The sequence below is a fragment of the Euleptes europaea genome, chromosome 11, assembly GCF_029931775.1.
Source record: "Euleptes europaea isolate rEulEur1 chromosome 11, rEulEur1.hap1, whole genome shotgun sequence".
In the NCBI taxonomy this organism is placed as follows: Eukaryota; Metazoa; Chordata; class Lepidosauria; order Squamata; family Sphaerodactylidae; genus Euleptes; species Euleptes europaea.
Window position 1 is genome coordinate 59,601,139 of NC_079322.1, and position 27,941 is coordinate 59,629,079.

The 27,941-nt window shown below is 42.2% G+C and overlaps 2 protein-coding genes across 7 annotated transcripts in view; one reads left to right on the forward strand and one right to left on the reverse strand.

The window, feature by feature from the left end:
- The first annotated feature begins 311 nt into the window (after positions 1-311).
- PDSS1 (decaprenyl diphosphate synthase subunit 1) lies at positions 312-15,349 on the forward strand. The gene is made up of 10 exons (XM_056857108.1): positions 312-511; positions 2,675-2,807; positions 2,921-3,051; positions 5,430-5,571; positions 10,712-10,823; positions 10,917-11,026; positions 12,675-12,755; positions 13,355-13,468; positions 14,025-14,105; positions 15,126-15,349. The coding sequence occupies exons 1-10, from the start codon at positions 312-314 to the stop codon at positions 15,264-15,266; spliced, it is 1,245 nt and encodes a 414-aa protein (XP_056713086.1). The 3' UTR covers positions 15,267-15,349.
- A 2,483-nt stretch (positions 15,350-17,832) lies between these two features.
- ABI1 (abl interactor 1) overlaps positions 17,833-27,941 on the reverse strand; it is a 121,341-nt gene continuing 111,232 nt past the window's right edge. For 4 of the 6 annotated variants that reach the window (XM_056857030.1, XM_056857028.1, XM_056857029.1 and 1 more), the window contains 3 exons: positions 26,738-26,824; positions 21,428-21,613; positions 17,833-18,064 (listed from right to left, as the gene is read on the reverse strand). In XM_056857030.1, coding sequence (XP_056713008.1) covers positions 17,889-18,064; positions 21,428-21,613; positions 26,738-26,824 — 449 coding nt within the window. In that variant the 3' untranslated portion in view covers positions 17,833-17,888. The remainder of the gene's footprint in view (positions 18,065-21,427; positions 21,614-26,737; positions 26,825-27,941) is intronic. The other 2 variants (XM_056857032.1, XM_056857031.1) reach the window with 1 other exon arrangement.

Here is a 27,941-nt window from a genome sequence, read left to right on the forward strand (position 1 = left end):
TAAAATTTGTATAGTGTCTCCCCCCCCAACCCGCTGTTGCAGGTGTTCACTGTGTCACAGCACAGGTATATAGCTTTAATTGCAAAGCTAGTTCTGTAAAATGGGGCCATAGTTCAGTGCTAGAACATATCTACTCTTTGTGCGCAGCAGGATCCAAATCCAACTTCTGGAGTCTCCAGTTACAGCAGTGATTCTGGACAAGGGCCGTACAGCTCCCAACGGGGCAGCCTACTAATCTAAAGGGGCATTGAATTTTATGGGGTGGGGGAATGGAGAATATTCATTTTTAATGGTCCCTTCTGTCCACTACAATGGCTTCTGATAGTTGTTTTATACTGGTCCCTAAAATAAGATTACAGTCGGAACCAGCTGAATCGCAAGAGGAAGCACATTCCATAGATGAGGTGCCAGCACTGAAAATCGTATCTCTGGTTGCCAGCTGCCTCACCCCTGCAGCTGTGGGCACAGAGAGCTGGGCAGGTGCAGAGTATTTTAACTGGCAGACTGGACAGTACAGAAGGAAGTGGTCCATATACATCTGCATATAACTAGTCTCTCTCTCTGTCTCTCTTTTTTTGAACCGCATGCAGATATCTGATTTTCCTGGAGGAAGTTTGGGTCTGTCATTTCCAAAACTCAGTAGTATATTTTGTCGGTAAGTTCTAGATTCTTTATTACACCATAACATTCAGAGTAAGTTTTTGTTGGCCTGTCTCAGTATTTTTAGTAGTCTATCTATTATGGATACCAATTTGAGCCGTAGCACCACTTCCCTTTTTGGTGTCTAATGGGACTTCTAGTAGTCAAATATTTGTCTTCTTACATAATATATTGGGTACAACTTATTTGGAGATTCTCCTGTGCAAATCTTATTGAAATGAAATAATGCACAAGAGCAGAAATAATGCACAAGAACGGTATTATATTTACAGTATGGCTATAATATTTTCAGGCTGTACTGCTAGATATATTGCACTCCTTGATAGTTATGAATGTTTAGTAGTGTATAGTGAGTTTATTTTATTGAAGCTATTAAACCAAGGGAGTAAGTATCCTCTCTCTACTTAGTGCCAAACTACATGTCATTAAAGGTATGGAGCGGCTGTCCCGTGTTTCTTTTTGATAACATTTAATGTAAACATGTAAAGTAATTTCATCACGCTTTGCATTTCCCAACTTCCTCCTCATGTTTTTGGAGGAATTGGAGGAGACAGTATAGTGAACTAACATCTTGTAAGGCTTGACAAGAAAGCAACCCGATGGTGGCTCTGAGTCCCTTAGGCCATTTATACATAGAAGGTTTTGCCTTGGATTTGCCGCTCTCTAGATGCACATTTTCCCCATCCAAATGATCAAAACTCGAAAATAAACCCCCATGCAGAGTTTTGAGAATTCAGATGGGGGAAATGTGCATCTAGAGAGCAGCAAATCCAAGGTAAAACCTCCCATGCATAAATAGTTTTAGAATGTCTAGTTTGGCCCTGAAGTGTTTTTGCATTTGTAGCAAGACTATGAAAAGCAAGAGTACAAGGTGCCAGGAGGAAAGCCTGGCACAACAGACACTTGTGGCATGCCGAGACCGGTGCTTGCTCGTATTGCTATCCCCTGTGGTGTCACGTCAACCATTACCTGAAATGTGTCAATAGAGGCCAGGGTGACAATCCTCACTTCAGTGCCTGTAATTTTATTTATTTTATTTATTTATGTTATTTATAATCCTATTACTGGGACTCAAGGTGAATTACATAAAGTAATCCTGTAATAAAACAATGGTTCAGTAACCGTGCCATCCTAAACAGTTACCCCTTTCTAAGCCTGTTGAAGTTAGTGAGCTTAGAAGGTATGGCTTTGCTCTGTAACACAAGAAAATTGTCACCTCCAAACAAAACTACATAAAATGGTTCCTTCTTGAGCTGCTCTTCTTTCTTATATGTTTCTGGCCAGTTATTAGAGAAGCAACAGGGAATAAATATGGGGTCCAGTGCTGGAAATATTTAATTAGTTGTATAAAAATCCTGTGTTCAAAATTCATGGATGGAAGGGGAGAAATAGTTTTTACTGATTCCCCCCACTTCCTGCAGTAGACCTTGGACTAATCTTTTGTACTTTTTTGTGGGAAGGGGGGTCCCCTGCCCTCTGCAGACAGAATTTGGATGGGCATTTGGGGCAGGAAGGTAAGAAAGACATATTCCGACAGAAATCCTTTCTGTCCATAGAAATTCTCCACTTGATCCAACCCTATTATTCAATTAGGACTGGCCAAAGAGGTTAAATGCAAGTTTATATATTAAAATGCAAAGCATTTGCCTCTTTAAGTAGATCCTATGACTCCTTTATGCCCAAGTCTTTCTCCATTCAAAGAAGAACTTAGAGGAAGGAAATTTTAGGATCCATCTTATTGGACAGAGTTGTAGGATCAGATCCAAGGAAGAGTAGCAAAGTTACTGATATTTGAAAAGTTGTTTTCTCAGCTTTAATATAGTGTGTAAGTTTGTCATCTGAAGGAAGATGTTGATTATTGTGATGTCCTAAAAGTATAAGAAATGTTGACATTTCTTGAGTTATTTAGCAATAAGTAAGTGTAAATCCATTTTTGAAGATAAAGAGCATTTCAGAGTTTTGTATGCTTTATGACTTTCTCAATGAAGTTTAAGGTCTAATTTTTTTCCCACAGTATTGTTGCCAGGTTTCATCATACAACAGCGCAAACACACAGCTGCGGTAAAATCGTTAGTGATGAAAAATATAAGGACCCTTTTAAACTCGGAAGGAAAGACTTGAAAAATCTCTATGAAGATATTAAAAAGGTGAGTTGGCTTTGATGAATGAATGACTGACGAATGATATGAAAGAGACTCAACGTTTACTCATCCTGTATGTTTATTGCACAGCTTTGTAAGTACTTTTTGTTTGATTACAGGAATTATGGGTGTCTACTACAGAACTGAAGGAAATGTGTGAATATTACTTTGATGGGAAGGGGAAGGCCTTTCGACCCGTGATTGTGGTCCTAATGGCCCGGGCGTGCAATTTTCATCATAACAACACTGAGTAAGTCCTGAAACTGGGTTATTTTTTGAAGGTCTTAAAATATCAGGCCAGTTTCCTTGCCTAAAAACAATTACTTGCTGAGTTCTGTAAACTGAAGCCAAGTGCTTCTGCACTTGACCATAAATCTTCAGAGCTGGATGTCTGTTGGCAATGGTCCTTTCCAGCTAAACATTGGCCAACAAATATTCATTTATGTAGGTGGTTGCCTTGACTGGCAGCAAGTGACCACCGTCAAAGCTGTGAGGACCTTTGGATTGTCAGTCAGAAAGGGTTAGAATAAGGAGAAGCACTCCCATAGCAGCTGTGCAGTTTCTTAGAGACTTGTATGCATCTTCATACCGTTCTCCTTCCGAGAATGAGGATCTCAAAAGCGCTCCTTTCGTCAGGGAAAATGAACCTGCAGGTGTTTCTGCACTGCATCCAACTCTGGACAGCAGAACTGGTAGTAGTTTCTAATTGCTGTTGACCTTCAGGCAACCAGAAATTTACACTCCAGTTTGCTGGTTTTAAAATTGTGCTGAACAGCTACCTGGACCAGGTGAGCAGTGGGCTATGACCTGGCTGCAGGTGGACTTTGCAGAATCCCTTCCCAATTGGAGGGATTATGTAAAATAGAGTTTATGGGGTTTGTGATGTCCACTCTAGATATAGATGCTATTGGCTTAGTAAAATCAGACAGACCTTAAAAAGCTAGTCAGTCAAGAGCCAAGGTGCGAAAGTCCTGTTATTCCTGTAAAATGTAAACCGGTTTTTCTCATGATAAAAAAGAGGCAAATAAAACTCTGGCTTTATAATGTACTAGCATTATTTCTTGGCTATAAACCTTTTATTCTCTCAAAGTAGTCTTGATAGGTTTGGGAATGGTCATTCTTAAACCTGCTGATTTGGGCAACAGCAAAGGAAGCTAACTCGGTTCTTCTCTTTCTTGTTTTGCATTCTCAAAGCAGATGTGTGCTTAATAATTGGCTAGCATTCCTGGGGCAAATAGTGAGCAGCCTAACAGTTTTTTTTTTTTAAGTGACCATTTTGTGCTTGTGCATATTCTCTTCTTGTGTCATGACTCACCGTATCACTTGTATAACTGCTAAGGGGTGTTGCTATTTCTCTGGGCTCCGCAAAGAGGAAGCCTTTAAATTCAAGGCCCTCTAGCTTCTAGGCCTTCATTCTGGGCCTGTTTTGCACAATTAATGAGAAGATTGCACAGCACTTTTGCTGATTCCGTCTTGCACCTGGGTTATTTTCTGCAGAGTGCTGTGAGGATAGTGTATTGATTTTATTCCATCCGCTGAACCGGGAAGATAAGCCTTCGAAAACAAAACCCAAGCAATAGAATGGTCCCATTCAATATATGCAATAACATTCCTGGGAATTGTGGGCTGGAAAAGGAAGGGAAGGAAGAGCAAATAGGCAATATTCAAGGTGGGGCAAAAGAGTGACCTGTAAAAAGGGGCAAGGCAGGAGGGGAAGGCTGATGGGATTGGGGCAAGGCTATTGATGATGGTGCCTATTGACTTTGGCTGCAGCCCCATCGGGAAATAAACTACTGGACGAATAAATATGCTTGAGATTGTACTTCATAGAACACACTTGTGCTCCTAGCTGTACGAACAGTTTGCTGTGTGGTTCTGTGGGATCAATTAACTTGCTGTCCCTCCTTGTAGTTCTATTGCTTTGATTGTTGAGGACCCTGTAGGTTGTGCTAATGAGCTTTCATAGTGGAATGCAGAGCAGTTTGTTAGACAACCTGGCCCAGCAGTTTGTTCCCAACAGTGGTCAGCCAGCTTTCCCCAGGGAAGTTCATTGTGAAGGGTAATGGTGATAGCCATCTGTTGTTTGTTCCTCCCCTCTGGTAATGAGAGGCATATTGCATGGTACTGCAGTGCCTAGCTCTCATGGTTCATATTTCACAGTGAATCGGTAGATGGTGGCTCTGGTTAATCTTTCTAAAAGCTGTTCTAGTAACAATCTCCATATCTCATGGGAGAAAACTCCATTGGTTGTTCTCTACCAACGGGTCCTCAGTTTGTTGGCTCAACCGAAGTTAGACATTTTTTTCTCTTGTATACTTGTGTGTCTATATTCTTCCCCAAACACTGATATCTACTCTGGGAGGTGACCCAAATCAGAAGTGATGCTGACTATTTCAACTGCTGCTTGTAAGAGCAAAGTGCTCCATATTACTGGTGAGGAATGGTAAGACTGAGTTTGGAAGGATAAGTTGAGCATAGAGACACTTGACCCCAAAATATGTGTTGCCCTCATTCTAGAAAATGCCAGTAACTACTGCGGGTTTGGTATCCTTCTGGTGCTGACTAAGGTGGTATCTTGAGTATGTTTGCCTTGCTTAGTTTCTCCCTCTCCCCCTCCCCCCATTTTAGGGAAGTGCAGGCAAGGCAGCGCTCCATAGCTGTCATTGCAGAGATGATCCACACAGCTACTCTAGTTCATGATGACGTCATTGATGATTCAAACTCACGAAGAGGAAAACTGACTGTTAATCAGATATGGGGGGAAAGAAAGGTGAGTGTGTTAGTAATTGTACGAATTTCTCGTGTAATTTTTTTTGGGGGGGGATGCTTAAATAAGAATTTTCTAATATCCTGTGAGCACTTGTCCTGTGGTAGTCACACAAACAGCATCCGGAGACAAAGAGTCCAAAAGAGAGCTGATTTAATGGAAAACATACAGGTATGCAGAGCTTACAGGTACATTGGCACGAATGGCTATTGGGAGCACGGGGTAGGCCTATAAGGAAAAGTATTAGTCACAACAGGTCAAGGCGGCCCCCCCTCTACTGAGGAGTCGTTCCCACGGGAGATAGCACTGGAACAGGAATTCAGCAGTTAGCAGTTTGGCCTTGAGAGGCACCTGGTAGAATCGAAACTAAAAAGGTCAGAGTCTGACAGGCTGCTTAGAGCTGTGGAAAGCAGGCCTGACATATCTGGAAATGTATTTAGTGTGGATGATTATGCAAACTAAAATGTAGAGGGCAGGGTTTGTCTTTAAAGATCTGTAAAACAGATCTGTAAAATAGATGACCTGTTTAGATGGAGCGTGCTCTGTGCAGCTTCAGCCATACTTAACTAAGTTGGGCAGTATTTAGCCCAAACCAGAACACAATGCAGCCAAAGAAGAGTCTTGTTAAGTCCTATTGAGGGGTCATGGCATAATTATAGTGGTCATGCCTTGCATGAGTTCATTCCCTTGTATCTCCAGTTCAAGGTGTTTCTCTGCCAGAGTAGATTATATTGATCTAGAATGGATGGTTTGACTGTATGAGGCTGTTTCTTCAGACACCTCAAATTCACATTGATTTTGATTGGAAATGTACGCTTGTGAGAGCCAGCGTGGTGTAGTGGGTAAGAGCGGTAGTTTGGAGCAGTGAACTCTAATCTGGAAAACCAGGTTTGATTCCCCACTCCTCCACATGAGCGGCAGATGCTAATTTAGTGAACCGGGTTGGTTTCCCCACTCCTACAAATGAAGCCATCTGGGAGACCTTGGGCTAGTTACTACGCTCTTAGAGTTCTCTCAGCCCCACCTATCTCACAGAGTGTCTGTTGAGGGGAGGGGAAGGGGAGGTGATTGTAAGCCAGTTTGATTTTTCCTTAAGTGGTAGAGAAAGTCGGCATATAAAAAAAAACCCAACTCTTCTTTTTCTTAAATCTCTCCCATGGACATTACAATGTGACTTCAAAAGTGCTTCATTTTGTCTGGATTGAAGCCACACAAAATGCACATGCTACCATTTGTTGGAATAAACAAGGCAGAAATGTTATAGCAGGTAATATTTTGAAGCATAATGATAGGCATCAAATGTGTGCATGTCAAATCCATGTCAAAGCCTACATACGCATGCTTCTAGCTGTGAGCCATTGGAGGAGAAATCATGATTATGGGCTGTATCCTATCAAAAATATCTGCGCATGCAAGGGAGGGCACAATTTTCACTAGATCTCTCTCCCCCCCCCCCCAATATCTTTTGCTGCTCCTGGGGGATCAGCATCCTCCTGAAGCAGTATTTCAGGGGGCTACTTTCAGCTACAGTGGAAAGGAGGAGGCAAGGAAATCATGCTTCTGTGCCAGAATTTGGATGAGATCCAATCGTGTGTTCAGCAGTCTTCACCCCAACCACCCCATATAAAAAGGTAAAGGTCCCCTGACGTTTACTAGGCAGACTTTGTTTATGGGGTGGTTTGCCAGTGCCTTCCCCAGTCATCTTCCCTTTATCCCCAGCAAATTGGGTACTCATTTGACCACCTCGGAAGAATGGGAGGCTGAGTCAACCTTGAGCCAGCTACCTGAAACCAACTTCCGGCGGGATCGAATTCAGGTCGTAAGCAGAGCTTGGACTGCAGTACTGTAGCTTACCACTCTGCACCACAGGGCTCCTACCACCCCATATACCTGCCCTGTATCCCTTGATATTTCCATGTTTGAATAAGAGGCCTATAGTACCATTCCATACAGAAAAGGCTGTAGCCTTTGTAGTCCACTGAGATCAGTGGATTTGGAAAGGTGTAAATCTGCTTAGGGATGACGTTGCTAGTCACCCAGCGTGTGGAATCCAGCTCATTAAAAAGCGATCTCTGCCTCTGTGCTTTCGAAAGCGAGAATTGGGCAGATTCTCTAGTATGACATCGAATGCGAAGCCGTCGGGCGCACCTGGGGGCACAACAAGCGTGATAGTGAGCATGAGAGGTACGATTCTGACCCCATACTACATGTATCATACCACTGCTCATGTTAGAGCTGTGTGTGAACACTTTTTAATCTCTTTGAACGTGGTGTCTCTTAATACGTTTTTCATGTTCCCGTGAAAAAGCTTTTATCCCTGCATGAGAATTTTCGCGTTTTAAAATATTAAACGCTCTGCCCAGTGAGCATGGTAGAAACTTTTATCTATGCTCTCTTAAAAAGGAAAAAAAAACTGCAGATAGTCTGCTTTCAGAGTGTTTCTGAAAGTTTTGCACTTAGGGAATGCTAGGGAAGCACATTTTTGCAGCTTTCTCGTGGACACAAGTAAGGTCAAGATTGTACCCCTGCACTACTCTCCTGGAAAACGGAACCTTTGCATTAGGCTTAAAGAAGAGATTTAGCTAAGACTTCAGAATTAATGAGCAGTTATCGGTTTCCTGTTTTCAGGAGAAGCTGTTGCGTGTTTTAGCTTTGAGGGGTTAGAAAGGGAGATCTCACTTTTCTCTGCTTTTCTAATAACTGGGTTCCTGCTGCCAGCAGAGGCATCTGCCTCACCAACTCCCTCTCTATTCCTCTTCATCAATTAATCAGTTGAGTGTTTATCTATACCCGTTCTGCTAGTAGTGTGACAGACCAGTTAGTGCATAGGTGGTGTTAGAGGGGTGACACCAAAGATCCTTTTCTAAAATAAAGAGAAGTTTTTGGGTTGGCCCAAAGTACTAAAACATAACAGAACTGAACTGAATTATGTTCACAAGAGGTTGATGTGAAGGGGGATCTCCTATCCACAAGTGTGAACCTTATGTAGGTAGTCTCTTAAAAATTGGGGCCAAAATTATAAGTGGTTACGATGTTTATTTTATGTTGTTTCAATTCTAGATTCTTGAATGTCAAACTTTTAACAATGTTCTTTGTTCACTTTCAAGATAAGTTACAATGGTTTAGAGTAACACATCCCACGAGTTTTAATTTGTTATTAAAGTCTAACTTTTACCAATTATTTATATACATTTATGTATAAAATTATGTTTAACTCTTGTAACAGCCTTTGGCCATATGCAATAAACTGAACCTGAGAAGTTTTTGAACTAATTAAAAGGAGTGCTTTATTTCTCCTTATTTTTCCTTGTACAGTATACTGGATGTTTTCATTCTGGGGAAACCTTCTTACCTTTTCTCTCCGGTTCTTGCAACACTATCTCCCTTTTCCTTATCTCATGAAAGATGAGGACCATTTACAGAGAAGAGAAAATAACCCCTCTTTTCTCCAGAATGCAGCTGCCTTTAAACATGTGCACAGGCATTCTTCGCCTTTTTTAAATAGCAGTTTGTTACAATATCACCCACCTACACCTGCCAACCTTGTGTCTTTAGGACAGCAGGTTAGTTAGAAGCAGGTTAGCAAAGGGGCCTGAGAATTTGTTCTGATGGGATTGTGGGGAGGGGAGGTTCATATGAAACTGGAGGGTGAAAAAGCTTAACAAAAAACGGTTCTTTGGAATTAAGTTTGTGTCTTGAGACCTCCAGCCTTCCTGTGATCAGCTGGAAAATGAGCAGGTGTTTATGCAAAAACAAAAGCTGTATAATACCTTTATATTAAGACCAACCAAATTAGTACAGAACAACGTGTAAAGGTTTTTGAATTCTCTAAGAAGCTTAATCAGGCTGGATGTTTAAAAGTAGGGGAGTGTGGGTGTAAAGAAATCAAGATGCTTCAGGCCATGATCTTGCTTTCCCCTCCCCCCTCTCCCCCAGCATTCAGATTGGTTAAGTCAGGGGTGTCAAACTTAAGGACCGGGGGCCGGATTCGGCCCCTTGAGAGCTCTAATCCGGCCGCAAGGCAGCCGTCCCCCCACTCTTGATCTGGGCTGGCAAGCCTGCTGCAGCCCCACCAGCAGCCCCCTCCCACTCTCAAGCCCACTGTGACCTCGCTAGCCACCCCCTGCTGCCAATCTGGGCTGGCGAGGTATGGCCCAGCCTGACCAAGTAACAGTTATGTCATATCCAGCCCTCGTAACAAATTTCAACACCCCTGGGTAAAGTGATCTGGAGAACTCAAAAAACCCTGAATATACTGATTTGTGCTATTTTGGCTAGTTTTCATTAATGGCTTTACATGGCTTTAGTTCTGGGATTTTGCTGAGGACTAACTTGGCTACTTGCAGGCTCAGATACTTGCGGTGCTTCAGTAGGTGAGAGTCTATTAAAAGACTCTCTTGGCCCTGATCTAGCACTAACACACACACACACACACCCCATGCATACAGCTGATACAGATATACATCCAGCCTCATTTAGCTCAATGGATATACCTGCTGGGGGTGGTAGCATTTCACCCATCCATGGCAACTAGATGCATGCAGCTATGGCTGGACCAGGGACATTGTGTGTAAACACAATGAACTCTTGGCTGAACAGAAGGGCGCTGCCTCAGTTCTGTCCTGGAACATACATAACGGAAAAGAACAGTGAATAAATCTCTTACAAGGAGCTTCTGAAAGCGGCTCTTGGCCTCCCAGCTTTTGGCCCTTAAGCTGGCTGACTTTTATGCTGCTGGCAAATGCACTCAAGTCACCCAAAAGGAGAAGAGTGAATATACGAATGGGCAAAGAGAGAACTCATTAAATTAAAGCTCTAAACCAAATGTTATTTTTTCCTCTTTGTATTAATGGGAGGGGGGAAATTAATTTAGGTGTAATATCTGATACAATCATGCTAAGAAAATTTGAAGGCAGCAGGAAGAGGAAGACCCAACAAGAGATGGATTGACTGTATAAAAGAAGTTACGGCCCTCAATTTGCAAGATCTGAGCAAGGCTGTTAAGGATAGGATGTTTTGGAGGACATTGATTCATAGGGTCGCCATGAGTCAGAAGCGACTTGACGGCACTTCACACAACATACACACAGTATCTAACATAGCAAAATATAGAAATGTTCACAAGTGAATCTTTCTCTTCCAGGCGGTCCTTGCAGGCGATTTCATCCTTTCCGCAGCATCTCTAGCTTTAGCACGTGTTGGAGACACTACCATTGTTTCTGTGCTAACGCAGGTGATTGAGGATCTGGTGCGTGGTAAGGCCTTTTAACAACATAGCTAGTTCCAATTGATGCATTTGTCTTGGCAACCAGGTAACTGACATCGTTGACATTGGCGTATTTTTATAGGTGAATTTCTTCAGCTGGGTTCCAAAGAAAATGAAACAGAGAGATTTGCTCACTACCTTGAAAAGACGTTCAAGAAGACTGCAAGTCTTATAGCAAACAGTTGTAAAGCAGTATGTACGTTCCGTCTCTCCTATTGTTCATATACTGTGATGCAGGGGAGGGAAAACTGAAATCGTCAGACTCTACTTCTGGTTCTTATGTTATCTCATGGGACAAAAGAGAACATATTTTATTTAATTCCTATTCCTGAGATACAGCCCTAAAAATCTGCAAGCTCCTCCAGTCTGTTGCTCCACTCAGAAGGGGGCAAAGCCAGCCTGTAATTCTGTCCCCTTTTTTGCATCTCAGTGTTCCACTGTTAAAGATATGCTCACTCGTGCATTCCTGCTTGAATTGCAGTTATGAATTTACAGTGGACTTTTTAGCCAAGATGAACTGGACTTCGAAGTCCCATTTATTAAAATGGGGTGAAGAGATGCCCTCTTTAAAATGGAGGAATGGAGAATGATGTAAGCCGATTTGGGTCCTTGTTGCAGAGAATGGTGGGCTATAAATTAAGCAGATGATGAGAGGGAGGGCATCTTCTGGGCATGGAGTAGGGGTCACTTCGTGTGGGGGGAGGTAGTTGTGAATTTCCTGCACTGTGCAAGGGAGTTGGACTAGATGGCCCTGGTGGTCCCTTCCAACTCTATGATTCTATGATTCTAAAGAAAAATTATCTGTACCTCCCCACATAACCTGTTTTGTAGCAAATTCTTAAGGGCAAAATGATGGTCTTGAATGTTGTCCCAAAGATGTTCCTGGACTTATCCTTTAAAATGAATGTGATGTAGTAATATGTCTTGCATACTCATGCCACTTGTTTATGAAAGGTGACTTTTTGAAAAAAATAGTGGTGACTGTGAAACTGGTCTTTTAGAACACTGTTGTATGAGTAGAGATCATGATGGAGTGCCATCTTAAATGAATGAAAATGGCTGTATGTTGACTGTGGTCACATGAAACAGTCCATCGTTCAGCACTGTGGTTTTCACTCTGTTTACATTGTTTTGAGAAAGATGGGCGCTCTGTATGACGAAGAGCGCGAACATTGTTTCACTAAACGTGGTATTATGATTGTTGACACCCAAGTTGTAATTTTATTCCTAATACCTCTGGTCTGCTTCTTCCTCGTGAGTTCCATGACAGAAGGTGGGGGGAGACTGCAATCATAAAAATAATAATAACAGAATAAAGGAACTAGCAAATGTATTTGTTAATCAGAAAAGAGGAGATTTCAGATGCTTGGCAGCTCTTCCAGAGTAGAAGCAAGTGAGGAAGAAGTTGTGGTTCCTGTCTTGTGTTTATCCTGTGTGCCACAATCAGACCAGTAGGTTTTTATGCTGGCCTTTGGCTGTAATAATAAAGATGATGATGAAGACCAACAGATTTTTCGATATGTTGCTGTTGGACAACCCGGTGTGTAGCTTTAATGCTGCATCTCCTTGTCCCAGCCTAGCTTTACAATGTGATGTGCAGCCATGATTAATATTTAATACATTCAATCTACATTCAGAGTTTAAATATATATTTAATGCTGCAATTCTTTTGGGCACTGCATTTGCTAAGAGAGCTAGTTTTGTACACGCCTGGGTAAATAAGCAAGGACTAATGGAGGCTAGGGATGAGCCCCTTTCCTGTTATGTGTATACTGCAAATGTGCTGCACTGCTCAACTCGACAATGGATACTAACAAGGGACTTTGTGCTTCTCTTTCAGGTTTCCATTCTGGGCTGCCCTGATCCAAAAATTCATGAGATCGCATACCAATATGGAAAAAATGTCGGCATAGCATTTCAGGTAGTACTGATACGTACCACTACGCTAAAACAAACTAGTTTCTGCAGTACAATGGATGCTCGAGAATTTTGGAATTGCTATGAATTCATACAGAGGAGATTTGATCCGGTGGCCTGGAGACCAAGCCCTATGAGGAAAGGCTGAGGGAGTTGGGAATGTTTAGTCTGGAGAAGAGGAGGTTGAGGGGGGACATGATTGCAGTTTTTAAGTATTTGAAGGGCTGTCACTTAGAGGAGGGGGGGGAGCTGTTCCTGTTGGCAGCAGAGGCTAGGACTCGCAGTAATTGGTATAAATTGCAGAAGGAAAGATACCAGCTGGATATTAGGAAAAACATTTTTACAGTAAGAGTTGTTCGACAGTGGAATCAGCTACCTCGGGAGGTGGTGGGCTCCCCCTCACTGGCAGTCTTTAAGCAGAGGCTAGACAAGCACTTGTCAGGGATGCTCTAGGCTGATCCTGCATTAAGCAGGGGGTTGGACTAGATGACCTGTATGGCCCCTTCCAACTCTATGATTCTATTCTATGATCAGATTACCTTATCCTTGTTTGTTAGATATTATCTACTATTGTAATACGTTGGTATTTCTTTTCCTTTTCAGTTAATAGACGATGTGCTAGATTTTTCAGCATGCTCCAGGCAGTTAGGAAAGCCAACATCAGCAGACCTTAAGCTTGGAATCGCCACTGGTCCTGTCTTATTTGCTTGTCAGCGGGTAGGATTAACCAGGTTTCTATATCACCCTGAAAAAATAAACACGACTGATGGTTAATAGTGCTGTGCTGAAATTTAAAGAGTGGTTTTTGGCTGACTTCAGCAATTTTTGCAAAAGTGTTCCTTTGTAATTCCATTCTTTCTGCACTGTTTGACATTTCAAAAACTTTTTTGGGTCCTGGTCCTGTTGCATTGTTTACTGGATGTCTCACAGTGTTTGATTGCTTGGCTCCACTTGATGTTTTCACCTGCAAGTGAAAAGTGAGCTTATCATTTCTTCTTATGCTGCTGCCCAAAATGCTAATCTTGGAGAATCCCATCTCTAAGGAGTATTTCAGGGGGCATTTGGGGTTGCAGCGTGGGAGGGCAGGGAAGTCCCACTGGTACACGGAAACCCTTCCATCAAACACATGCTGGTTGATCCAAGCTGTTATTTCTGATAAAAGCTGTAAGTTGGGAAGGGGCAGTGGATAACTTCTCACTGCCTTTTGTATTCTGCTGTGCTCTTGAGTTTCTTGGAGGAAAAGGATTACTTATTTCTTGTCTGCTTCACTTAGTTTCCAGAAATCAATGCCATGATAATGAGGCGATTTAGTTTGCCCGGAGATGTTGAACGTGCACACGAGTGTGTGTTCCAGGTAAGGCTAATTCAAAATGAACACTAATTCCTACTTTTATATGGTTCAGCTAAATAGCGATATCCAAATGTATTACTTGGCTAAAGTGACTCTGTCTGACTGTAGAATTTCTGTCCTTCCACTAACTCCGAAAGGGCCTTCCTGCATACTTTTTTCAATTATGAATTTTTAATTTGAGTCTAGCCTTTGTTCTTGTGGACTTTTGTTTTTTAATGTTATTAATGCTGAATGTTTCTTGAAATTTGTGTGCATTTCTCTTAATGATTTGAAAACTGAGCTTTTTGGAACTTCAGCATGCCCATTTAGAAGCACATGCATTTCCTATACAGAACCCTGACTCCCATGAATAACACATTCAAGATATGTGTATGGTATAGTGGTTAAGAGTGTCAGTCTAGAATCGAAGATTTAGGTTCGAATCCCCACTCGTGTCATGGAAGCTCCCTGGGTGACCTTGGGCCCATCTCACACACTCAGCCTAACCTACCTCAGAGGATTGGTGTGAGGATAAAATGGAGGAGAGGAGATGGATGTAAGCTGCTTTGGGTCCCTCTTGGGAAGAAAGGCACGGTATAAATGAATGAAACTCCAGATTTCTGGTCCATGCTGTTCTGGTGGGGGTGTCATGTTTTTCAGGAGCAGCATGGAAGCCTCACTCCAGTGGCAGAAATGTCTTCCATCAGTGCAGATTCTCTGCAGGATCCGACCCCTAATGGAAGCCTTCTGTTCATTGTTCATGGAAACTTGTTTTGTCTGTTTTAAATATGCACATTCAGCTGTCTAGAACTTGGATTTTCAGTGTTCCATTTCCAGATACGAACAGCACTTTAAATGAAATACCAGCTGCGTAAAACAACAGCAGTGCGGTTATGTAACGCCAGAGCTTGTTAAAACATTAGCAGTGCATACTCACACATGGTTCAGAAATGATGAATGGCAGCTGCGAACTTTGAAACTGAGCACTCAAGTAGTCATCATCCTCAGATCCATTTTAAAGTTTCTATGTGCCTTTTCTTTTAGAGCGATGGCCTACAGCAGACTACCTACCTCGCCCAGCGCTACTGCCACAAGGCAATACAAGAGATCAGCAAACTTCGACCCTCCCCAGAAAGAGATGCCCTCATACAGCTGGCAGAAATGGTCCTTTTGCGAGACAAATGACTCACCTCCTCCCACTCTTCCTGGCAGCTATTTACCAGACTGTGCCTGAAACTACACTTCAAAACATCTTAGTTCGCTTCCAATGCCGTTACGAATATATTTTTTTGAATTACCTTCACTTTCCCCCCCTAAAATATGAAGGAATGAGTTTTATTGAAGGAAGCCATATAAAAGGATGAAAGACAGGTCTATGAAAGTGATACGAATGCCTCCACGGCTATTTTTGATGATGTGGGATTGTCTTGTGTAGACAACTGTTTACATTGTTCATTGTCAACACTCAAGGCCATAATGAGAATAAATACAAATCAGTGTGTTGAAAATCACTTTTACAAACCTCCAGTGGTGTCTGCTTTGATGTCGCCGTTACAAAATAGTTTTGAGAATTATCTTAATTGTCAGAGTACCCAAAATATTAAAGGAGAATGGTTTATTATAAAAGACTGTACACAAATTTTGTAATTAAACAGGTTATATACAAATTAAAAAGAAGCTGTTCCAATTTATAAATGAAATACAGATAGGTTTGTTTTTTTACTAGTAGCTAATGATTTCAGAAATTACAAGTGAACAAATAGGAAAAAAGCAAGAAAGCATATAATAAAATTAGGTTCATTTAAGGTACGAAGGCAAGGGAATGTTTCAGTATTTAATGTCACACTAGAAAATGAGTGGTAACTGTCACCAAATCCCATGTCCAAATGCACCTGATTTCTCACTATGTAAGTGTTTAATACCCAGAAGGCCAGTGCTGAAGTTCCAAAATAAATGTTCACTACATAACAGTAATCCCTTACTAAATTGTTCTGCCTTAGATAATCTATGTAAAACAAGTTTTTTACAAGCTGAGACCAGACATGCCACCTGATCTTGTGCTCAATGGGGAACGTGTCAAAGTGCATGTGTTGTTTTTTTAAGAATAAGAGAAAAATATATTTGTATGTTTCCCTGTGTGTGTGGGGGGGCCTCCCATAGGAGGCTTGGATCCAACATTCTCACTCATGCAAGACTGGGTCTCCCTTTAGGCTGCCCACAGTGTCTGTATTCACGGGTGGCTGTGTGAGTATGCTTTTGAAATACAGTGCTGTGGACAAATCAGTAGCAAGTCTTAAAAACAGGCATTAAAAAAAATTCAGCAGGACACAAAATCTTCGTAGTCTTAAGCAGACAAGGCATTTAAGTGACTTGTTAAATAGGCATGGGGGGGGGGGTTGTTCGCTCACATTCTGGAGGCTGTGGAATGTGCACCCCTAATCCTTAAAGGTTTGTTTCCTGAAAGTACACCACTTCGTGACCAAGGCCGCTAATGTTATCCCACCGGGCACCACATTTGACAGGCAAATACTTGTGCCATAAGGTCTCCATGGATGAACGGCTATCAGAGCAAGAGGCTACTTGCAGGGACTCGAAGGATTCACAACTATTGGGGTGCAGTTCAGGTGCTTCTGCACACACTGCTTAGGATGTAGTCAGATCATAGAGGCTGAAGGGGGGAAAGAGACACCAGCCTGGCAGCTCTTGTTCATTCAGCTCTAATCACACCTTAAGGCAGGGGCAACAAAGGCCCCCAAAATCATGTCTGTTAAAGATCCAAGTGCAATTCCCCCTAGCTAGGACTGCTCCCCTCTGCAAAACTTGCCCACCCTATAAGCTTGTTTCCCCTCTACCAATTCTCCTCTTCTGCAGTTTAAAATGGTGACTAGCCAATGAGTCGAAGGTAGCAACGCTGAGCCAGTTCTTGTAGTGATAAATGCAGTCAACTAGTGTGTGTAATTTTAGTCATGGTTAACTTGCGTGAATTTGGTTTTCCTGGTTATGGGATGTCAAGTCCTTGACTTGCATTAAAAGCCAGTGACCCAGCTGATGGGGAAGATCAACACTAATATTGCTTTGCCAAGGTAAGTCAACAAAGTAATGGACCAGACCTTTGGTTCACTTATGTATTTATGAATGGAGAAGTCAATGCAAATTTACTCATAAAAAAAAAAACTCAGGTACAAATTACACGTACATCATAAGACCACCCATCTTTGATTCACATGGACACCTCAGAGACTCAAATGACTCTGGAATAGACTTTCAGTAAAAGTATTCCAGGTAAAAGATTACAACAAATTGGAAGCATCTTGGATTTTTGAAAAAAAGTATAATTCAATACATAAGTTTGTATGCATGCTTTTAAACGAATACTATAGGTTGAGGATGAGCAAGAGTCTAAAACAAAGGTAGATGACCAGCACTATAAAACTTTTCAACCAGATTTTTAATGTTAGTCTAACATAGTTGTTAGTTAACCATGCTGCACTGGAAAAAAAATAAATGGCACAATTTGAATCAAGAGTCATTAAATATTATATACCCTACTTCCCCAGAATATTTAAGCTGGTCATAAAAATCAACAATGCGTAAGTAAATAAGCATAATCAGTAATAAACAGTTGCTTGTTTTACAAACCGCAGTGACGAATGCTTACGGATGAACATTCAATCATACCATTTAAACAGTATGGCCTGAAAAGGATGGGCACACCTTTTTTTTTTTAAAGAGCATTAAGACAACTGTTAACCCTTTGTAAAGAATTATGGCATGATTGAATACAAGACCCAACCTGAAGAGAGAACTTTAATCCGCATAGTGCATGATTGATTCAACATAGTTTCCAGGAAACAGGCCAGTCACTCGGTTGCAAACTCCTTCATACCAGCCGTCGTCATTCTTCTTTATAACATAAATGATTGCACCCTCCATGAATGACAACTCATCATCCTTGTCCTTTGTGTAATCATATATGGCAACAACTGGAAATTGGAAGGAAAAAAACCAAATAAATTAGTCTGCCGTAAGCCAGTCTCATCACATAGTGGTTTCGGGGGTCCTACTTCCTTTGCTGCTTGAACGATTTCAGAAATCCGTCTTGCAAACTAACTTGGTATTTAAATTGCAGCTTCTATGCGGAGTTTGAGAAGCCACAGCAGAAGGGTAAAGCGTATACTTCGCACGCAGAAAGGACTTGCAGAGTCAGTCCCAAACATTTCCAGCTAAAAAGAACTCAGGAAGCAAAGCTGGGAAAGATCTCTACCTGGAACTTTGAGGTGAATTGAAGTTGACAGTAAATTAGCTAGATCGACCAGTTCAAGTCAGTTTCATACACTTCCCATATTCCTCACTATGCAATAGGAGTCCCATCCCCACTTAGCAATGGCATAACTTCTTACCAACACATAAGTGTGCATGTGTATGTGTGGTCCCTACAGATGAAGTCCATGGGATACAGCACAATGTATCCTAATAGTTAGATAAAAAGAATTCCCCATCAAGGGGATCAAAATGTAGCTTTTGTCATTCAAGCCAGGCAATTCCAAATCCTGTTTGATGCCCAATGTACAGATAACAGCACAGTACTATTTGCAACATCTAAGCAAATACTCATTTATCAGGATTAAATTGATAAGTTATTTAGGAGTGCAAGACAGGTTTCCATGCTCTTTCCTTCAGCAGCAAGGTGTTTTTTTAAATTGAATTCTCATACAGCTAACCTGGTTTAAAATGAAAAGTGAACTTAAGTTCAGTTTTTATACTATGTGTTTGCACTATGAGCATCTCATAAAAAGGCTCCTTTTCTTTGTAAAGGAAGACTGACGGGGAAAACTACAAAACAACAGTTTGTGCACTTGCATTTTGACATCATACTAGGAGACAACACTAGCAAGTCCCCGCAGACTCATTTACTGATCTACCTTTTGCTCCTATTTTATGCATAGGAACTATCTGACCTCTGCAACGGGCTCAGTAGTCTAAATATTGATACCTACCAATCAGCCAACCAAACAACATAGACATGTACCTTCTAGCTCATGGCAAACAATTGCCAGCCCTTGTGTGTGCTTCGGCTTTACTATTTTGCAGGGTTGAAATGGTTGACAAAAACCTGTCAGGGTTGTTAGTTGCAAGAGCAATTGTCAACTAAAAACAAGCAATGTGTCAATTTTGAAAGTAGTAAAAAATATCTAAAATATTTAAGAAACTTATGTCCTCTCTGAGGCATAAAAGCTCTATTTATTTTTAAAGCAACATGTTTTATGGTTGTAGCAATCAATTAGCATGCACTTTTATCTACAAAGTATTTAAATAGAGATGTTTGATTTGGGGGGAAGAAATGTTTGAGGGTTTTTTCTTGGTGATTTGACTCTCACTGGGGAGGGGCCATGGCTCAGGGTTCCAGGTTCAACCCCTGGCATCTCCAGTTAAAGGGACAAGGCAAGTAGGTGATATGAAAGTCCTCTGCTTGAGACCCTGGAGAGCCGCTGCCGGTCTGAGTAGACAAGACTTTGATGGACCAAGGGTCTGATTCGGTATAAGGCAGCTTCATGTGTTCAAATCAATCCATCCCAATCAATAACCAACAGGCAAACAGCTTGTCCTTCCCTTGTCTTGCTATATTAGACCAAAGGCTGAATGACCAAAACAATTTTAGTTTCTGTTGGCTGCTACTGCTGATACACCCTGATCTTCAGAGATGGTGCAATGAAATAAAGATTAACACACACATACACACACACCAGCTATACTGATATAGTGTCAGAATATTCCAAGTTCTCGGGAGGGAAATTCCAAAAGAGTAGTTGTACATTACCACAAGACACCCCTGCTCTAGGGATAAGTCGAGATGCAAGGAAAGGGAAAGCTTTGACACACCAGAAGTCCTGACATCTGAACAAATTATGCAATACGAAGTTAGTATAGCCAATTGTCACTTACAAATTAAACACCATATACTTGCAAGACTAAATTTCCACTTTATTTGGTACCCAAGTTAAACATTTTTCCTCTTCTCAGAATAGGTTATTAGAAAAAGTTATTTCTGGGAAAGGCAACCTTCTGAAACAAGCACAATCAACTAAATACAATTGGCAGCTATTTGCCATAATGATAGATTACATGCATCTCTCATTCCAGATTGCTCGAGGGGACATTTTAAGATCTAGCACCATGCTTCATTTATTCCGCAATGGACCTGGCCACTAGAAAAAAAGAACTATTATAGCTTTGTCTAGACAGGAAATTGAGTCCCTCCTATCTGAGACTACAGTGACCCTATTGGTATCAACCCTTGAAAAACCTATGCATGCCCATGTTCAGGCGACACAAGATATTCCCTAAATAGCTGCCTAGACTATTAGAAGAAGAAGAGTTGGTTTTTATATGCCGATCTTCTCTACCGTTTTGAGAATCAAACCGGCTTACAATCTCCTTCCACTCCTCTCCCCACAACAGACACCCTGTGAGAGAGTTCAAAGAGAACTGTGACTAGCCCAAGGTTGCCCAGCTGGCTTCCTGTGGAGGAGTGGGGAATCGAACCCGGTTCTCCAGACTGGAGTCCGCCGCTCATGTGGAGGAGTGGGGAATCAAACCCGGTTCTCCAGATCAGAATCCACTGCTCCAAACCACCGCTCTTAACCACTACACCTCACTGGCTCTTTTGTCCATGCAGGTCCCCTTTTGGGTGGTCAAGAAGGACCTCCTCCCCATCCCATGGGACACTGCCGCAAGCCAGCAGAGTGCAGGGGGAGGGTCGCAGCCTGGTTTCTATAGTGCTGCCACCCTCCTGCTCCTCCCAGGTCCATTTATCTTACAACTTCATCTAACAGCATCAAGAGCACTTCAAGCATTCTCTCAATAAGCCTTGCAAGAGCCCAATAAGACACCTCCATCTTATTACTCTCCTGCAGCTCAATAAGAGGCTGCTGAGACAGCAGCAGCTTGCAGAAGGCCACCCAGAGAGTTCACAACAGAGGTGGGATTTGAAGCAGGGGCTTTAAAAGTGACAACAAAAATAGAACGGAGCTCTGCAAACTGCAAAGAGCAGTGGAGTCTGATCTGGAGAGCCGGGTTCGATTCCCCACTCCTCCACATGAGCGGCCGAGGCTAGTCTGATGAACTGGATTTGTTTCCCCACTCCTACACATTAAGCCAGCTGGGTGACCTTGGGCTAGTCACACATTCTCAGCCCCACCTACCTCACAGAGTGTCTGTTGTGGGGAGGGGAAGGGAAGGTGATTGTAAGTCGGTTTGATTCTACCTTAAGTGGTAGAGAAAGTCGGCATATAAGAACTAACTCTTCTTCTTCTTCAAAGAGTATTTTTTGGAGCAAACACCTTTACCTTTCTCAATATAGCTTTTAGGTGCCCAAGCGGGATCGCCATCTGCGTACGGATCGTTATACTGCACTACAGCAGCCTCCTCATCTTCATAATCCACCGGGGGTGGAGGGGGCGGTGGCGGTGAATCATCAAACATCGGCATCTCATCCGGTGGTGGTGGCGGGGGCGGAGTTGGACTATCAGCAACTAGAAAGTCAACGGAAAGAGGAGCTCCGTCAGATTCCGCGCAACTGAAAAGGAACGCATTACCAGGGCAGCACATTTTCTACGGAAAACAAACAGCATGCAATTACGGCACCATGCATGGATTAGAAACAAAATGCGCCGTTATGTTAAAAACACTACAAAGTTACGGCTGGACACGTTACTAGCAGCCACAGACTAGAGAGATGCTACTGTCAAAGCGCACACGCCAAGGCAGAAGCTGATCACTAGCAGAAATCAGAAAGGCCATTTTGTTCCATCGCTTTCTCAATCCTTGTGCCCAAGGTATCATCGGTTCAATATCAGAAAGAAAGAAGGCTGCTGAAGGTAAATATGGCATGCCGGTGGCTCCAATGTTCTTCAGTTAGTTTAGTTTTGGTTCTGAGTTAAAAGAAATTCCAGACAATCAGAGAGCCACTAGTGAGGAGAACAATTCTGGTTCGGCCACATCCCACTGTTGCACAGTGATAAAAGGAAGACAGAGAATCTGCATCGCCACCTTAAGAGCAAGGAACCGAAGACAACATAAGGTGCAGACAGCACACCCTGAAAGGGTTTAAGGTGCTTCGCTACAATTCTGTAAATTAAAATTTCAGGTTTTCTGTTGCACAGTTCAAGCAAGTCTGCGTATCCTCCTTCAAGTATCACAACTACTATCAAATTAGAGCTCTCCACCATTCCCCTCTAAAAAGTGACCAGAAACGCATTTTTAAGGCTCATGCTCAGTAGGATAAAAATATTAGTCCATCTGATCAAAAAAAATTCACCTATATTTACCTGCACACACACAGATCTCAAACATATTCCCAATAAGCAAAGCATGTGACGTCATGAACCCCAACAGGGCATGGGCCCCAGATTGAGGGGTCAAAGTGAAGAGTTTTAAGGCCCAATTATACCAATGGAAGAGTCAGGTATGTGTTTAATTCTACCACTAAAATCAATGGTGAAATGCTCTGCCTGGTAACATCAGGGCCCTGCGGGATCTGAAAGTGTTCCGCAGGGCCTGCAAGAAGGAGCTTTTCCACCAGGCCTAAAACTGAGGACAGCAGCTTATATCAATTTATACCATCTTTACTGGCCTCCTTCCCCCATTCCCTCCCTTGAAAGGGAATAATATAAATTGAAGGGTTGCCACCTGTATGGCGCCTACAGCTTACTTTGAATTTGTGCTTTTAAATGATGTTTATCTGCCCTGAGCCAGCTTGCTGGGGAGGGCAGGTTATAAGCCAAATAAATAAATTTAAAAAATGGGACTTTAATGATTTATCATTGTGTGTGTGTGTTTTTTTATTATTATTATTCTTAATCCTGCTGAGTTTTCTGTATTTCCATGTCACTAATGGCTGTTTCATGCCCCTTTTTATATACATAGTACTCTGAATCCTATTCATTCTAGAATCTAAATCCAGCTCAACATTTGAATTCAATTAAGCGCAAAGTAGTGGGGGAGCGTGCTGTCAGATATGACTGTTTGGGAAAATAATTAGTAGAGTCCAGTGGGAATTCTTCTACCACTGAATTGCATGGAATCGCCACAAGGGAACCTCGATTTCAGTACAAAATAAAGAGCTGCTCCCGGTGGCCGGCACCCTAGATGTTATGGCCCTAATCCATTTAACAAGAAACATGCATGCACACAAACACAGGACGATTTATGGACTGGATCCATTTTGTATGGGAACAGCAAAAGGGCTTTAAGAAAAACTATTTTCCGTTAAAGGTTTCTTTCGCTTCAGCAGGGGGAAAGAAACAAAGCTATTAAGAATCAAGTATCTCAGTTAAGGAAAATATTTGTGGACAAAAGCACCCCTGGATTTACTGAACTGTGTTTTTTTTACTGGAAAACAATGAAACATTTCTAATAAAAATCAATAATTCAGCTGCAGCATGTCTCCTTGCTACAACACACCCCAAAAACTCAGGTTAACATAGTTGAGAAGACCAGAATAAGCCATACAGTAAAACTAACGACTCAGTTCCTTTCATTTAATTAGTGAAATTTTAACTGTTCGGTTTAAATATGACGTTAGCAGCATCAATTTGTTTTCCACTGATTGGACGTTTTAAAATGTTGTGGGAAGAAATGTGGGACCAGCTGGATTAATCTGAAACATGAAATGGATGGTCTCCATAAGTCACAGCTCCTTCACCATGGAGAAGAGCCACAGTCAACTGCAGATTTGAATATGAATTTAACATGAGCCAGTAGACTCTCTTCGCTGCTCTGCATGCTGGAAGCAGCTTCAGGAGAATTTTAACCCGTCTACGACAAGAACCTATTACTGTGAAAAGGAGGGCAGGGGTTTCTGAAGGTGTGCAAAGATTTCAATATCGCCAAAAGCCATGGCTTCTCACCTCAGCACATCTTTCAAGCAACCCCTTTATTACCGCCAAAAAATGTTTAGGCTAGAGGCTTGTGTTAGGGACAGTCCTCAATCTAAACAGTAAGAGTCAGCCCTTCAGTCAACATTTTGAGAGAGTATCTGAGCTAATCTGCAGTGGAAGAGCTAGAAGTGATAGATTTGAGTCCAGCCGCACTGTAGAGACCAATAAGATTTTCAGAGTACAGAGCCAGCGTGGTGTAGTGGTTAAGAGCGGTGGATTCTTGTGGCTTGGGACGGGAGGAGGTCCCTGTTGAACACCCAAAAAAACTTACGCTATAGATCATGGAACCTGCATGGACAAAAGTCTTGTGGAACAGTAGCTGTGGTAAGGCAGGGAATGAGGTGAGATTGAATGAAAAAAACTGGATGGATCCAACCCAGTACTTGTTGCTGGTAGAACTCTGGTGCGGGTGTGGTCAGCCAATTTGCAGTTGCAGCCCTCATGTGGGGCAGAAAGGCAACACAACTATAGTGGTTAAGAGCGGTGGACTCCAAACTGGAGAACTGGGTTTGATTCCCCACTCCTCCACATGAGCAGCTGACTCTAATCTGGTGAACTGGGTTGGCTTCCTCACTTCTCCACATGAAGCCAGCTGGGTGACCTTGGGCTAGTCACTGTTCTATTCGAGCTGTCTAAGCCCCACCTACCTCACAAGGTGCCTGTTGCGGGGAAAGGAAGGGAAGGAGATTGTAAGCCGGTTTGATTCTCCTTAAAAAGTAGAGAAAATCAGCATATAAAAACCAACACCACTTCTTTTGAGCGTCAAATCATACTGGAATCAGTATCTGACAAAGGGAGCTTTGACACTCAAAAGCTTAAACCTTGAAAATCTTGTTGGTCTCTAGGGTGCTACTGGACTTGAATCTAGCTCAGTCAACGTTGCCCATCTAAAACGTAGGCCCACCCCCAGTTGCCAACTTAGTAATTAAAAAGGAGAAAGTGGTGTCTGTAGCAACAAGACTTTCTGGTAATGACTTCCTGCTCCCTGAACCAATACCCCTCAACCCCGTCTCAGAGGCCCTCAAAGAAAACCAATTTGTGACTAAGATTCCAAAGTTCAATTCAATATGGGTTCACCTGAGTTAAGAATCCTAGTTGCAAGGAAGGAAGTTTGTTCAGCTAGTTGGCTTTTAGGCATCTTGACTACGTGTAGTTTGTTGAAGACTTCCCATCTTCAGTCTTGGCAAGGTTCAAGAGGGAGAAGGAAGGAACTGAACGAGCCCAAACATCTACTGACCTTTGTGCCAGTCACAAATAGACATTTGTTTGTGAAGTCTGATGCAGCTTAACTCTTGCTATGATTTGAGTGGCATTACAGTTGTTTTAATGAATCACTGTACCTATTTGTGCTCTACAGTGCTGTGCTACAACTAGCATTGTATCTTATTTCCCAACTTACTGGTGGTCCCTGGTCCGAGGAACATCTGGAGCTTTTTTGGCTCTGGCCCCAGCCTGGTGGAATTCCCTGTCAAGTGAGAACCTGCGGGTTCTGGTTCAGTTCTGCAGGCCCTGCAAGACTGAGATGTTTCACCAGGCCGATGGTTGAGGCAACAACGGTTACATCGTAGCTGGCCCCAACCCCTACTTTTATATTTTATTTTATTTTTTGTAATTATTTTTTATTTTTATAACAACACAAAACATACATACAAACATAAAATAGACACTCCCCAAAGCACCTAATATAATAGGCATGATCCTCTGATCCTGAAGAGAATAGGTACGCATCATGACTAGCATCCATTTTTACTAGTAGCCATGAATAGCCCTCTCCTCCATGAACATGTCCACTCCCCTCTCAAAGCTTTCCAAGTTGGCAGCCATCACCACATCCTGGGGCAGGGAGTTCCACAATTTTACTATGTATTGTGTGAAGAAATAGTTCCTTTTATCTGTTTTGAATCTCTCCCCCTTCAGCTGGTGGGTGAGTCAAAGTGGGAAAGACTGTATGGAAAAACTTGCAAGATCCATTTCCATGAGCCAACAGGGTATTTGCTAGGGTTGCCAACTCCGGGTTCGGAAATACTTGGGAGACTTGAAAGGGAAATCCAGGGTTTAGGGAGGGAACCAACCCTGGTAGGGTATAATGCAATGCAGTCTACCTTTCAAAGCAGCCATTTTCTCCAGGAGAAGTGGAATAAATGTTTTAAATAAACAAACAAATAATAAATAAGTGATTTATGTAGTCTGAAGATCGGTTGTAATCTCCAGCGCCCCTGGAGTTTGGCAACTCTAGTATATGAACACCCCAAGCTACTTTTCAGATTTCCTCAATTCAAAACCAGTTTGGGGATTACTGCAAGAGCATTTGAAAATGGAATTGCCTATAGCACATTCCTGCTCCATTTATTTTATTTAAACTAGTATCCTGCCAACTCTTTATGCATTTTGAATCCTTCCAAAAATCTACTTCTGGATAGAAAGTTAAGAGACGCACACAAACTCTTTGGACCACGGCAAAATTATCAGTAAGAATCAAAGCCGAAATTTTTTACTCCTGTAACTAAACCAAGAGACGATACTCTTCAGTTCCAAGTTGGGACTAGAATACAAAATGGAATTAAGCATCTCGAGTTGGAAACCAATAAGGAAAAAAATAGAGAAACAAAACCAAACCAAAAAAACCAAAACAGAGAAAAGGAGTCTGATTGGCCAGCCATGCATGCTAGAAGAGAGAATCAGCTCTACTCGTTGGAGAAGCTGAGCGGCCAGACTTACTGTTTTCCTGCACCCTGGCCACGAAGCCTGTGAGAGGTATCTGTGGAGTCAACTGAGGCATAGGGGGAGGGGGCGGAGCAATAGAAACTGGAAGCAACAGACACCATAATAGGGAAGTAAAAACACACAGGAAAAAAAAGGAAAACAAACAAACAAAGGCAGCTGTCAGTAACAATGGACCACAAAACAAGATATGCAATGAACAACAGAAACCCAACACGGCAGGACCTCCTTCAAGTTTGCGTTCCCGATAACACAATTACCACCGAAACCAATTTTTAGCCAACTTTTTATTTCCAAAAAAGAAAAAAAAAACCTAAGGATTTCAGTTTCAAAAATCACTTCCTACTTCAGTGATCTACCCGAGTCCCTTAAGAACTCTGTTTTCAGCTTTAAAATCCAGAAGTTCCAAAATCATAGGGCGAAAACGCATGGTTGTTTTAGCCTCCTTTATTCCCTGTTTCAGCCAGGATTCAGCCAGGATCGAACACATGCGTTTCGCCTAACGTGCGTTCGATCCTGGCTGAATCCTGGCTGAAACAGGGAATAAAGGAGGCTAAAGCGACAATGGGTTTTCGCCCTTACAGTCAAACTCCAGATCCTGATTATCCTTTTTGCCCGTCGAGGCGCCTTACTGTGGCTGAGGGGAACTGGCAATGGTTTCATAACTGGCCTTCAAATTTTAAATGTTCACCAAATATGTTTTCTTCAAACTCATTTCTGAGTGAAAGCTGGATTGTGGAGGGCGACCTAGTAGAGTCTGCCAGGCAAAAGGCCCTGCCTTTCAGACTAAGATAGGATTTCTTGCTTGTATTATTGTTTCTGTGACTTACGCAATACCTTGATAATGGCTTTTAGAACAATGATCGATGTTAATAGATGGGTCAGGGTGTTATTCTACCTCTTACAATTTGACATGAAAGGTTACTTAAATTTTTAAAAAGTTGGCATATCCCTAAATAGAGCCTTACCTCAACTAATCAGGCAAGCCTGGGTATTTCACAGGATGTATTTATTGCTCACTATTGGCATTCCAGTGGCATCAAAAGGACAAAGGACAAAGCTTCCTTGCTTTCAGCTTCATAAATAATCAGTCCAGCATTCTTGAACACTTGGCCTTCAAGAATTGTAGATAGAAACCTCTGCACTTTCAACAAGCTTCAAGGGGGGAAAGCACCGCTGTTGACCTGGCAGCGGAGACTCA

Bases quoted from the DNA above. Each gene is read 5' to 3' on its own strand.
- PDSS1 (XM_056857108.1), top strand. From the start codon at position 312: ATGGCTTCTGATAGTTGTTTTATACTGGTCCCTAAAATAAGATTACAG. The intron at 10,824-10,916 runs GTAAGGCCTTTT...GTATTTTTATAG, and splicing joins GATTGAGGATCTGGTGCGTG to GTGAATTTCTTCAGCTGGGT. The intron at 14,106-15,125 runs GTAAGGCTAATT...CTTTTCTTTTAG, and splicing joins CACACGAGTGTGTGTTCCAG to AGCGATGGCCTACAGCAGAC.